We start from the raw sequence: 14,162 nt of genomic DNA, 5'->3' as shown, positions 1-14,162 counted from the left end.
CATTCAAGCATGCTCAAATCGGATACTGGGTAGGTGGAAAATATAGGGACATCTGGGCAGTGGGCACCTCAATGTACAAGTGGCTATTTTGTCCACAATATATAAAAAAGAAAAAAAAAGAAAAATGGTCTTAAGTAATGTTAGGTTTCTGCATAGTACTGTGTTTTATCCGTCTGCCATTTAATGTTATACGAGTTCAAAAAGGACCCCAATTGAAACAAGCCCAAAAGCTTTCTTGAGGTGTTTATCCTTTTAGTTGACCTTGTATCAGTGAACTGTACTGTCATGAAACTGAACCTTTTCCTATGCAACCTTCTAATAAATACTTCAATCAATCAATCAATCAATCAATCAATCAAGTATATGATGTGAGCATCATTATCACTCTTTTTATGCTTCAATTTTTTGTTTATGCCCCAAAATGATGGTTTTGTGACTTGTGTGACTATTTGTAACAATTAGACATTATTGTCGAATGTTTAAAACTAAAAAAATATATATTTTTTTATAACGTTTGATGGGGTGGGCAGGATGCACGTTTGGGTGGGCAAGATAGGTTTTCAGGTCTCAAAGAATTTGGGGGTCCTTGACAGTAAAAAGTTTCAGAACAACTCAAAGTGGACTCCAGGAACTCTGTGTGTTCCTATAAGGTCTAACTGGACCCACACAAGTCTATAACACTGTCCGAGTTAAGGGGAGACCTTGCAATTTAAAAGTTTGAGAAACACTGCTTTAAAAAAAGGTACATAAACAAACCACTCAGACCTTTCCAACATGCTGCTACAGTTAGCCTATATTAGCAGCAGGCTAACTCATGTGATGCTGAAGGAACCACGAGCCGTTTTAATGACAGCTTTAACACATTAAGTTGGAAACGCCTCTGGGTTTGTATGTAAGAACCATTCACTAAATGTAATGAATGTGATATAAAGCATAACTTACTGGTTTCACTCTGCACGTGTGCTTCTGTTGTCAAGATGAAGATCAACTTTACACTCTCAACTCTGACCTCCTCTGGTCTGGCAGACGCAACTAATCGAGTGCTGATCTGAAATCAATTATTTGGCACTTAAATAATATGACATTATCTTTTTCTTTTTTACTACAGTAAAATGAATACACTTTATTTTTAAAGTGTAAATGAATAAACAACCTACAATAAAACAGACACACACACACACACACACACACACACACACACACACACACACACACACACACACACACACACAATGTATTTATTAATTTCCATATTTTTCTGGAAAGGTATTATGTATATATAATATGAATAATTATTATTGCGACCGTAAGGTCGCAGTTTAGTATGAAAACCTCCACCGGCCTCCACCGATGAGTCATCTATGCCCAAATATAGATTTCTAGGTCAGATGGCCCATAGAGTTTGTGATGTCAAACCTAGCAACCCAATATAAACAAACCTGATGTCAGACCTGAAGTATCCTTTTATACCCATATATGGAGATACAGAGATCTCCATATATGGGCATATTAGAAAGCCCATATATGGGCATATACGGATGACATCAGGGATATCCATATATGGGCATAAAAGGGACAAGGGCTTACAGTTAAGAGATCTCCATATATGGGCATATCAGAAAGCCCATATATGTTCATATACTGATGACATCAGGAATATCCATATATGGGCATAAAAGGGACAAGGACTTACAGTTAAGAGATCTCCATATATGGGCATAAAGGGACAAGGACTGTTACAGTAGATATAGAGATGTCCATATATGGGCATAAATGAACAAGGACTGACAAACACTGAGATCTCCATATAACCTATGGGAATATAAGGGACGAGGACTGTCAGCTTGTAGACCTATTTTCTAAATATTGTTGTACATTAAAAACTTGAAATGGGTCGTTCTGCATAGTACTTGGGATTTGTTGATGTAAATGTTCACATAGAGTGTAATAATTGGTAAAACAAACTTTTGGCCTATTTGTGGAGATTAGGGAGTCTTACTGGTATGTTCATAGCCTATCTCCTCTTTAAGTATTCATGTATTTTCATGAATTCTAATAACTCCTGAGAGAGACATATACATTTAAAACAAAAACCATATAGGCCTACTAATTAAAAAAAAAAGTATATAAATGTTAGCAAAAAAGAAAGAATAGTAATTAACAATTCTAACAAACAACTGCAGCAGGTTCTTTCTTATGAAACTGTCCTTCCTCTGGCACCACACTGATCGGTGATCTGTTGTTCATGGCTGCTGGTAAAAAAGTTTGTCCATAGGCTCCAGTGTTCGGCCATTGATTTCACAGAGGACTCATGTAAACAACACTGCACGCACGGACGGACCACGGTCACCTCTCCCTTTCTCTCTCTGCTCAGCCGGTCTGGGTGGGTGTGTAGGTGTAGGTGTGGGTGTGGGTGTGGGTGTGGGTGTGCTACCCTGGGTGGGGGTCTCTGGCTGGGGGAGTGGTGGGCATTATTGTGCCTCCTCTCTTTCAGCGACACATGACAGTGACAGCTGGGTGCCACAGACAGACACACACACTGTGACTGAGAGATAAGAGGAGCCTGCTGTGGAGCAGTGTTGTGTCACCTAACTGATAGTCGTGACATTAACGGTCACTAACGGTCCAACAAAACCCAACCATGTAAGACAAGAGAGCGCAGGGGGACTCGAACCATTGAAGCTCTGCTGGTGGCACGTCACGGACGTCGGGCATACAAGGACACACTGGTGCGGGTGACTCTCTCTCAGTCTAATGCAGGCAGGATCAGACATGTTTCGGACTTTATCTTCTTTGCCTGTTGTGAGTGGTGCCGGTGGGTTTGGATCGGATGTTATTCGGACTGTTTCCTAAAGATTCGCCCCAAACTTAGTTTGTTGTGAATTTGGAATAGTTGTTGTTTTGTTTGGATTGGAAGAAGAAGAAGCAGCGAGATCATGAGACTCTTGGTCTACCTGTCGACCTGCAGTAAGAGGAGAGCTGGAGGGATGGGGATGTTTGGAGGAAGGAGTCTGCACAGGTATGTATGGAGCTGGAAAAACTATCTATTATGTTTGTTTCTCAAACTTTCACATTTCAAGGTCTCCCCTTAACTCTGACAGTGTTCCATTTGTACACTGTCAGAGTTACAGACTTGTGTGGGTCAATTTAGACCCCCTAAAGGAACCCACAGAGTCCCTGGAATCCACTTTGGGAACCACTGATCTATTATCTGAGCAGTTATAGATCAGGTCAATGGTTTTCAACCCTTTTCATACCAAGGTCCATTATTTATTCAGCATTTGAGCTACGGACCACCATTTGATGACATTTTAGCCTCTCTCACACACCTAAAACTTAAAATATTTTGTAGTCTCTGGAGGTTGAAGGTTTTGTCCTCAATTTCATGCTGTATGTAATGATGTTGGCACCGTAGGAGGGATGACAGGCAAACGTTGATCAACATAACAATGATTCTACATGCTCCAATTGTGTAGACTTCATGTAGATTATTTTAATGCATGTTTAACTATAATGTAACACTTGAGAGCGTAAAATGAAACCAATTTGATTACCAACTCCATCATTTAGCTGGGGACCACCTGGAACCTCCTCAAGGACCACTGGTGGTCCCAGGACCACAGGTTGAGAACCGCTCTGAATTAGGCCTATGTTCGATTAAAGATGCTGTACACGTGTCATTATTTACTCTATTATGTAGTGATAGTAGGTCTAATCATTATTGGTTCATTAATAGGTCTCCTTGTCTGGGCAGCTCTTTAATAGTATAAAACCAAAATAGTTTTTTAAGGTGGGTTGCCAATTTCATCCATTTATGAGCTTCATTATGTTTCATCTCTCTTCTAAGTTCAATTCAATTTTAATTCAATGCAAAGGAGCTTTATTGGCACGAGAAAACACATGTTTACGTTGCCAAAGCAAGTGTCTAAATATAATAAAAACAGTTGAAAAGGGTAAAGGTATATACAGTTGGAGGGGGTACATTATTGTGTAAACAGCTATGTCACATTGTGACGTTATATATGTGTTATACAGTATATGTGTTATACTGTATAATATATGCAGGATCTGTATTCACTAAGGAGCTGGAGAACAAACAAGTTGTCTGTCTATAATATCAATGATTACTATCAGAATATAGAGCTATTTAAATGATTATAAAGAAAGAAACATCACTTACCCCCTTTAATCAAATAATCAAAACCTGTGTGTGTGTGTGTGTGTGTGTGTGTGTGTGTGTGTGTGTGTGTGTGTGTGTGTGTGTGTGTGTGTGTGTGTGTGTGTGTGTGTGTGTGTGTGTGTGTGTGTGTGTGACTGTCAGCTGAGAGAGTTCTGTGTGCGTCATGATGTAAAATGTGGTGAACTTCAGTCAGTGTTAATTTTGACAGAACATTCTTCTTAGTCTTTTGAATAACACACCATTTTAGTTTTAGTCCTGTTTTAGTCACATGAAATTGTTTAGTCTTAGTTGACTAAATGGACACTGGCGAGCTTCTAGATTGGCTATTTTTGAAAATCAAACTGGGGAAAGCCATCTTTGTCAGGGGACTGCCCATAAGTCCGAAGGTTCATTAGTCCGAATTTAGTTAGGGTTACTGAGGTTAGGGTTAGGGTTAGGGATAGAGTTAGGCATAGTATTCTTAACAAATTGCGAGCTTGTACATCTGCTATTTTCTTTTATTTTTAAGATATTTTTGGCAGCATTAATAGGTATACGGTAAGTAGGTTGACAGGAAATTAGGAGAGAGATGGGGTGTGACACGCAGGAAAGGTCATCAGGATCGGGCCTCGAACCCGCAACACGCTGTCAGGCTGGCTCCCAGGCGGCTGAGCAAGCCGTCGGGGCCAAACATATGCTATTTTTTAACCTGATCAACCGATTAACTAGTCGAGTCCCTCCTCCTCCTACTCGCAGGTTCTCGTCATGCTTTGAGAGGAACCACCAGAGGAACGGTGGAGGTGATCCACAGCTTGCTAAAGCCTCAGCCATGGTCCTCCGGAAGGCTGTGGTGTTCCCTCCGCAGAGCAGCTGTTTGCACACACATCATCATCATCACGTGTGGTTGAGAAGACATCTTCACCACCACCCGTCATGGAGGTCCGTCACACACACACCGCTGTCCTTGTACAGCTCTTCCTCTACCGTGGACTCTAAAGGAACATCCGTGGAGAAGAAGACGGTGACGCAGGCCTCTCAGGTGGACGGCGAACTTCAGACCCCGACATCCGTTCCAATCGGCGACGTGCGGAGGATTCTGCAACTCGCACACCCCGAGAGATGGAAACTAGCTGGTATTTCAATTTACAATTCACAATTAAAGTTAACATTTTTAACTTGTATCTTTGCTTCTGGGGGGTCCCTGGAACAAAATATTTTGAGAAGGGGGTCCGCAGTCAAATACATATAATTCTAGGGGTCCTTGACATTAAAAAGTTTGAGCACCATGCACAGATAAAGAAACATACGTTTTTCAGAAATCCATAAGGATTTAGAAGACATATTTAGGTATTCTTCAGGTCTTAATGGGTTAAGGCTTTGCAACAAAAAGAAAACATGAAAAGTTGAAACAATGGAGATACAATGTTTCTGACGAAATCATAAGAAACACTTCTGAATGGTGTGGCCAGGTCACCTCAGGTCACCTCTTGCTGTAATCATTACAGTGTAATGTAACTGAAAACTGTCTCCTCCCACAGTGGTGTAAACCAGGGGTTCTCAACCTGTGGGTCGGGACCCCCAGAGGGGTCCCCAAATTATTTTGGGGGGTCCCCACATGTTTAGCTAAAATGTAACATTGTTTTCTCACTCAACAGTAAAAAAAAAAAAAAACAACAACATACAGTATAAGTGTATATAGGGTATCTGCAAATGTTTTAAGTGTCAATTTAAGGACTTTAAAGACCTTTTCAGTACCTCTGGTCAAACATTGGTCAAATTGTCAAATATTAGAGGCAGAAATTGTGAAAATAGCTGATCTACATGCTCTTTTGAGCATGTAGATCTGCTATTTCCACAATGGAAGAGATCCAGTCAAACTAAATGTAATGCCAACTCCTAAAATTCCAAGTGCTTGTGCAAGGTGGGGGTCTCCAGTTCAAATATGATTATTTTGGGGGTCACAGCCTGAAAAGGTTGAGAACCACTGGTGTAAACTAACTAAGTACATTTACTCAAGTACTGTTGTTCTTAAAGGGGAAGACCACCAATTTTCAATATTGAACTATATCATTAATATACCTAGAGGAGTTGTGTGGAAATACAAAAAAAGTTCCCCCTCTTCTGTGTTGCCTAGAACTGGAGGATTGATTTTGGGGTTTGTATTGCAAATTACAACTTGATGACACACACATTGTACTTTACAATACAAACCCAAAATCAATCCTCCAGTTCTAGGCAACACAGAAGAGGGTGAACTTTTTTTTTTATTTCCACACAACTCCTCTAAGGTATATTAATGATATAGTTCAATATTGAAAATGGGTGGTCTTCCCCTTTAAGTACATGAGGTATTGGTACTTTCCTGGAGTATGTAACAATTTCCGATACTTCATTTCTACTCCACTACATCTCGGATCCAAATATTGTACTTTTACTCCACTACATTTATTTGCAAACTTTACTAGTTACTTACTTTGTACATTGATTGTTATTACAAACCAAACATTAAACACTTCAGCCCTATATACATATCTGTAGCAATGAGTCTACTATCAGAACATAGAGCTATTTAACACTGTTACTGAACAAACACTCTAGCAGAGGTGTGAAACTGGCATGATTATGACATTTTACATGACGATTAATTGTCTCTCAAATAATTCTGATGAACAATTTAATTGTGTTTTTGATGTTGACAATTACAGTACATTTCTGTTTGGCTTGTAGGCTTTGAAGTTGCACCTGGCAGATATGACACATGGCCTAAATACCGGTATACAAAGAAATCACTGACATATTTGACAACTTTATACTTAAAAAAGAACATTGATAGTGGGAATAGCCGATCTACAAGCTCACAACGCGTCGCATCGTGAGCTTGTAGATCTGCTATTTCCACTATTTTTGAAAATGTTTGAAAATATATGAACATTTTTCAACATGTACACGATTATGACAAAATAATTGCGATTATTTAAAATAATTGCGATTATTTAAAATCATTGCGATTAGACCATTATGTAATAATTGTGACAGGCCAATGGAGAGGTCCGTGGCGGCCTGCGATATAGTTTAAAAAAAGTTAATTCATACTGTCTGTACTAGCTGGCCTCTAACAGTCTAATCACTCTAATCAGCTGTTGGTGGCAGGTTCTTCAAACCGAGGCAGCTCCTCCTCCCCCACCCGCTGCTGCCGATGTTACACCATGGCTTGATTGAAAGGAAGGAATGTTAATGTTCCTCTTTGCAGGGCAGGCACCTCTCTCTCTCCCACCCAAGTCTTTTTTGGGAATGTTTTTATTTTAATTTATTTTTATGTTTTGAAATAATAATAATTAAAAACAAAAATAGTGTAGAATCTGAATTCAATATTGAACTGTCTGAGAGTGGCTGGCATTCTATTTGTGAAACACAACAATCTTCAACTAGCTCTAAAGGTTGGAGGGAATTCGGATGGAAAAATGTGTTTTTTATTAGACCAAAAATCTAAAGTAAACAATTAGGAAAGCCGCAAAATTGTTGGAGACAATGTGGCCACTTGAATGCCGATCACTCACATATATTCTGGTTGTGTAAGAAAATACAGACATTCTGGGACAGTGTTCTAGGGATATTAGAGGAAATCATGGGTTATAAGATCATTAATGACCCCAGGGTATTATATCTTGGCCTGATACCCGAAGACACAGTTGGACAAGAGGACATTCATCTGTTCAAAATCCTGAAACTGGCGGCTAAAAAAGCAATCACAAGAAGGTGGTTGAAAGAGGCCCCTCCTAGCGAGGAACATTGGTTGGACATTGTGGAAGAAATCAGCCTCATGGAAAAAATTACGTATAACCAAAGCAGAGACAAACGAAAAGCGCTGGGAAAAATAGTATTTGTATAATAGTAAATAGTGACTTTTCAAAAATAGCAGATGTACAAGCTTGCAACGCAGCACTTGGTGCCACGCTGTGAGCTGGTATATCTGCTATTTTTCAATAGTTAACATAATTCCAGGTCGGGTTAAACAACAGTACTTGTTGCGACCGTAGGTCACAGTTTACTATGAAACCTGGCAGATCCTGTCCGTACATCAGTGATTCAGTCAGTGAGTGGGTAACGCCAGACTATAGCTGACCTGTTGTGACATCACATTGTTGACCCATATTTGGCAATGCCAAGACAGAATTAATTTACAAATGTCTCAATTTCTATAGCTGACCTGCCCGTCATGACATCTATGATGTCAGACGTCATATCCATATCTGGGAAAATATTTTGTCCAACTTAAACAACCAACCGCAACTTGAATCACACTTGCAATTGAATTCCGTCCTGCGCGACCTCGCCCTTAGGGAGTCTTATTGGTAGCTAACTGTGACTGTGCTGTCTGTGTGTCTCGTCCAGCCGCCGTGGGTTTCCTGGTGGTGTCCAGCGGAGTGACCATGTCGGCACCGTTCTTCCTGGGCAGGGTGATTGACACCATCTACACGGCGGGGGCGGACACGGAGAGCATGACCGCCTCGCTCACCTCCCTCTGCATCATGCTGACCGGTGTCTTCCTGTGCGGGGGGGCCGCCAACGCAGCCAGGGTCTACCTCATGCAGACCTCAGGTGAGAAACGTCGTCAAAATTCTACACTGCATATTTGATATGCAAAAGAATCAGAAGGCAGCAAGGCACGCATATAGTACATTATTGCGACCGTAGGTCGCAGTTTAATATCAGAACCGTCACAGACAGGGATCTCCATCTATGGGCATAAAAGGGTATGATGTCAGATGTCATAGACATCATAGACATAAGTGGAATGAAATATTTATGATAGCCCTTAATAGAAGATTTGAGAACAATTAATCACATTAGAAATATCAGTTATGCCTCAGCAGCAGCAGCAGCGTTGTTGCAACAGTAGTAGTGGCTAAATGCTAGCACAGTTTGCACAGGAAGTTCACAGACGTATAGTAGCTAAATCTGTCCGATGTATTAACTGTGCATATCTGAATAGGAAGGGGTAGGTCTAACAAATGTATTTTAACTTTAGTTATCATGATGGTACTTGGATAGACAGATATTTTCTGAGGTGGTACTTGGTGTAAAAAGGTTGAGAACCACTGCTCTATAGTAACTAGTACTATCAGAACATAGACCTGTTTTGTTATTATTTGAATTAAATGAAATGACTTACCCTACCTTTAAAGTTTGTCTCTATAATACATTATAATCGCATTTTAATGCATTATAAAGCGCTTAAAGGGCATTATAACACTCATTATAAAATGTTTATAATCATGTATGACAACTTATAACGTTTATAAGATGTTAAGTAACACTTTACTTAAAGGTCACCTACCCTAGGAGATACGGTGAGAACATGCAAACTCCACACAGAAAGGCCCTCTTTTTATCTATTTCTAACCGTGTTGTCCCTCTTCCACCCCCTCCTCAGGCCAGGAGATCGTCCGGAACCTCCGGGTCAACCTGTTCTCCTCCATCCTGACCCAGGAGGTGGCGTTCTTCGACCGGACGCGCACCGGCGAGCTCATCAACCGCCTGTCTGCCGACACGGCGCTGGTGGGCCGCTCCATCACAGACAACCTGTCTGACGGCCTGAGGGCCGTCGCCCAGGCCACCGCCGGCGTCAGCATGATGGTAGGAAGAATGGCTGCTATATTGACCTTTCATTTACTATTTTGCTCCTGTGCATGCGTGAGTGCGTCAGTCACAGTGCGTGACTGAAGGATATAGCTGACCTGTTCTGACATCACGATGATGTTGCAATGGAGATCCCTAATGTCTTCGATATTTAGCCCATATCTGGCAATGCCCATATATGGTGTCAAACATCTATGATGTCAGACATCAGTCATCTCCATATTTGGGAAAATATGGCCACATTCTGTCCAACTTAAACAACCAACCAGGTCTGTGCATTTTTTGGGTCAAAGTTGATCCCATGCCAAAGCGCCAGCGCTCGTCCAGCAGTCTGTTGTCACCCAGGCACGTGGATACGTCAAGGGCGAGGTCGCTTCTCACCCTTAGGGCGTCTTACTGTTTTTATTCTAATTTTTTAAGATTCGTTTTTGGGCTTTTATGCCTTTATTGATAGGACAGTAGACTGACAGGTGCTGGGAGAGATGGGGAGTGACTTGCCGCAAAGGTTGTCCGGATCGGCGACGCCGTCAGGCATCAATGCCTATGTGGCATGCACCTGGACCAGTCGGCCAGCGGATGCCCCGCGTCTTACTGGTTTTAAAACCAATCTCAAGGACCCCCATGATTTTTGTCTTTGAGACCCAAATTTACAATGTAAAATCGCATGTGTTATTTGAACTCTGAAAGTGTGCATATATGGACCTATAAAGGTCCATTTGAACACTAGTTTCTCTCTCTTTTATAGTTTGTGTTTGAATGTCTCTCACGTGCCACCATAAATGCAATTGAGGTGATTTGTCCGTTATTGTAATTGAATGCGACTATGGCCCAAGCTATTACTGGCGTCTCCTCCAATATTCACCACAAGGTTAAAATAAGCAGGCCTCCGTTGTGGGCTGTAGCCACTAAGATCAAACTAAAGTACCGGTAAATAAAATAAAGATGCTGTACAGCGAGATCAAATTTGTGAGATCAAATTGAATAGATGCGAAGGACCAGCCAGGGTTTCCGCTGCTAGGTATTTGTTTGACCATGGCCGATAAGATTCTTACTTTACTGGCCAAATGCTATAATTACCGGCCACTATGTAATACACATAAATGTGTGTTTGCAGATTATGTGCGTGCACCCACTCTATGATATACTGTACATATCGTTCCTATTAACGACTGCTTCTCAATGAGCCAGAATGAGCAAGATTAAGGCGGTTATTGGTTCCAAAATGCTGGTTTCGATATATTTTCGGTTAATTGCACAGCCCTAGTATCTACCAGATTTCGAAATTGTTCAAGGATTTGGAAAAGTGTTGTAATGTGAGCCCAGCTCCAGTGTGAAAGGTGTGTGTGGTTATGTTATGAAAGGTGTGTTGTGGTGTGCTGTGGTTCTGTTATGAGGAAATGTGGTGGCTTCCTGCTTATCTTATCAGCTCTATAGGCTTCTACCAGTCACTATTCCTAGACTAGAGGCTTTGTTGACCAACTGGTTTCATTAAAGATGACGTCACCCATTTTCAATTTATCTACATATAATTGTGTGGACACTTGTTACATGCCCCTAGGGGATAAGGATATGCAACATAAAAAGGCAGTTGGCAGGTGAAAGAAGTGTTTATTACAAAATGTTGTTTTGAAGAACTTTACAAATGATTGATTCAAACAAATAAGGGAACATTTAACAATAACCAAAAATAACTACCACGCAAAGCAAAGAAACAATCAAAAAGTACTAAACCCTAATCTTGTATTTTAAACTCTAAATAAACTAAACAACTCCAAATCAAACTTACAATAAACTACTAAACTAACAAAACTACTCTACCCTAACCTATCACAAAATTAGCTGTTACAAAAAGCTGGCGCTGGTAATTATGTTAACCCAAAAGCCACAACATGAACAGTGGACTTAAGTTCCCAAAATGCTTCTCAAACTCACATGGTAAGAATGCTACGATAAAGCAGATTCTAATAAGCTACCAAAGACTGAGGGACACTACAGGAGTAGCTCCCAAAGTCGCAGCAGTGAGTGACATCATTGCTATAACTTCAGAAAGCCTTGCACACTGCAAGCTTAATGAAGTTAATCAGCCTACAATATACAGTATGAACTAGCAAATTATATTGAACTAAACAAAGGCATGGCAGGCGAGCAGGGGACAGCACTACAGCAAGTACTGCCAAAGTCTCCAGGTGTCGGTTGTCTTTAAGTAGGCAACCCCAACCAATCACGGGAAGGCTGACGATTGGCACCCAGCAATCAGAGGATAGGCAGCACCTGGAAATCACTCACACGCAGACCCACTCACTGGCACACACAACTTCCACAAGCAGTCTACTGACACACGTAACAACACTTATCCGTGACATCATCGTTAGGCTTTTTTTAAAGTTTTATTTCATACAAGATTTACATTTTTATGTTTTTACTTGCGCCAGCAGAGTGCCCAAGTACTTTGTTTTGTTTACTGTATCTGTCGCGTATCTGTTTGTGTTTACGCCCGTAGCCAATCGAGACCAGCATTCCTGGTGACGTCACCATCAACAGCCAATGAGGGCCCAACATTCTTGGTGACGTCACCATCAACAAGTTCGACATGATATAACTAACAAGGAGCGCTCTGCTGTCACACAAGTAGGCCATACATGGCCACGAGTGCACAAGTCGCAAGTTGGCACCTCGACAGAGTGCAGTCTAGTTATTTCTTTTAAAGTGACAACGATGACTTCCACTAATAGCATGCTAACCTTCCAGGAATAGAAAGACAGCAGTTTCTGTTAACGATTCCCCATCGATGATGTCACTGGTAGGCGGGTTTCTGAACTGTCCACAGCCCACCAGTGAGACACAGAGTGAGTAGACAGAAATGATGCCATGTTATAATGAGCATTAGAGAGGACTGATTATTATATAGAATAGATAATGAGGTTGCAAAAGGCTGAAGCCGTCAGTTAACATGTTTTCCATAATTATGACTGGCTTCTACCTCCTTGCTTATCCGGGGCGTGTTCCATTCTTCTTTCCTTGTGTTATGTAATTATTCCCTTCTTTTGTTGCTATTATCCAGAGACACGTTGACCAACAGGTTTTGGTTTCACTATACCAAACATTTCTACTTCCTGATTACATTTGTGTCTTACAAGGAAGTACAGTACATTTGTGTCTTACAAGGAAGTACAGTACATTTGTGTCTTACAAGGTAGTACAGTACATTAGTGTCTTACAAGGAAGTACAATCGTTTCTTGGTTGAGTAAACATATAACAGAAATGACATCATTTCTATTGCGACGTCAGGTAACAGCTGACCCTACACTCTGTTGTTATGGTAGGTTGCCATGGTAACTCTCCACGGTCGCTGAAACCATGTCATTTAAAACATGTTTATTGCATTGTGGGGCAGCAGTGGCTCAGGAGGTAGAGTGGCCGGATGGAGAACTGCAAGGTTCCCAGTTCGATCGCGGGCTCCCCCAGAGTTATTGTCCAAGTGTCCTTGAGAAGGCACTGAACCCCCAGTTGCTCCTGATGAGCAGGTTGGTTGGTGCCTTGCATGGTTTCCTGCGCCATCGGTGTATGAATGTGTGCGTGAATGGGTGAATGTAATGCACAATCTCTGTAAAGCGCCTTGGATAAAGACGCTATATAAATGCACCATTTACCATTTAGGTTTAGTCAGCATCATTTTTTAGCAGTGCCCCTGCGCTCCAATGCTTGACTGTGTGTGTAGTGTAGGTACGTATGTCTGTATGCAGTGTGTGTAGGCATGTCTGTATGCAGTATGCAACAGTTGCAATACCGCTGCGTGACCAAGTGGCGCTGTTGAACAGCCTTGACATTAATGGACAACACAAGAATTCATACAGTATACTGTATAGCTGAATTAAATGAACTGCCCAAAGGCACATAATAATAATATATAATGTAAATAATAATACAGCTCACTTCTTTCTTTCTTTTTTCGTCAGTGGAAAAAAGGTACGAACATAAGAAATGAACACTGATACTCACTCACCCATGTTCTCTCTCTCTCTCTCTCTCTCTCTCTCTCTCTCTCTCTCTCTCTCTCTCTCTCTCTCTCTCTCTCTCTCCTCCAGTTCTACGTCTCTCCCACGCTGGCGTGCTTCGTCCTGCTGGTGGTCCCTCCGGTGGCGCTGCTGGCCGTGGTCTACGGCCGCTTCCTGCGCTCCATCTCCAAGCGCACGCAGGACGCGCTGGCACAGGCCACACAGGTACTGTACTGGACACAATGTAGCTAACATCCCATCATAGTATAACACATGTACTGGACACAATGTAGCTAACATCCCATCATAGTATAACACATGTACTGGACACAATGTAGCTAACATCCCATCATAGTATAACACATGT

At 41.4% G+C, this 14,162-nt stretch overlaps 2 protein-coding genes across 2 annotated transcripts in view; one reads left to right on the top strand and one right to left on the bottom strand.

The window, feature by feature from the left end:
* Positions 1-1,003, bottom strand: part of urb2 (URB2 ribosome biogenesis homolog) — a 40,038-nt gene extending 39,035 nt beyond the window's left edge. The window contains exon 1 of the mRNA XM_080729895.1: positions 943-1,003. The gene's annotated coding sequence lies outside the window, so the exon portion shown is untranslated. The remainder of the gene's footprint in view (positions 1-942) is intronic.
* Positions 1,004-2,780: 1,777 nt separating this feature from the next.
* The window catches only part of abcb10 (ATP-binding cassette, sub-family B (MDR/TAP), member 10), a 25,464-nt gene continuing 14,082 nt past the window's right edge, over positions 2,781-14,162 (top strand). The window contains exons 1-5 of the mRNA XM_080729448.1: positions 2,781-3,019; positions 4,916-5,292; positions 8,552-8,758; positions 9,594-9,796; positions 13,886-14,020. Coding sequence (XP_080585574.1) covers positions 2,937-3,019; positions 4,916-5,292; positions 8,552-8,758; positions 9,594-9,796; positions 13,886-14,020 — 1,005 coding nt within the window. The 5' untranslated portion in view covers positions 2,781-2,936. The remainder of the gene's footprint in view (positions 3,020-4,915; positions 5,293-8,551; positions 8,759-9,593; positions 9,797-13,885; positions 14,021-14,162) is intronic.

This window comes from Nannobrachium achirus (assembly GCF_963921795.1).
Source record: "Nannobrachium achirus genome assembly, chromosome: 7".
Classification (NCBI taxonomy): Eukaryota; Metazoa; Chordata; class Actinopteri; order Myctophiformes; family Myctophidae; genus Nannobrachium; species Nannobrachium achirus.
This window is presented reverse-complemented; position numbering and strand designations above follow the sequence as displayed.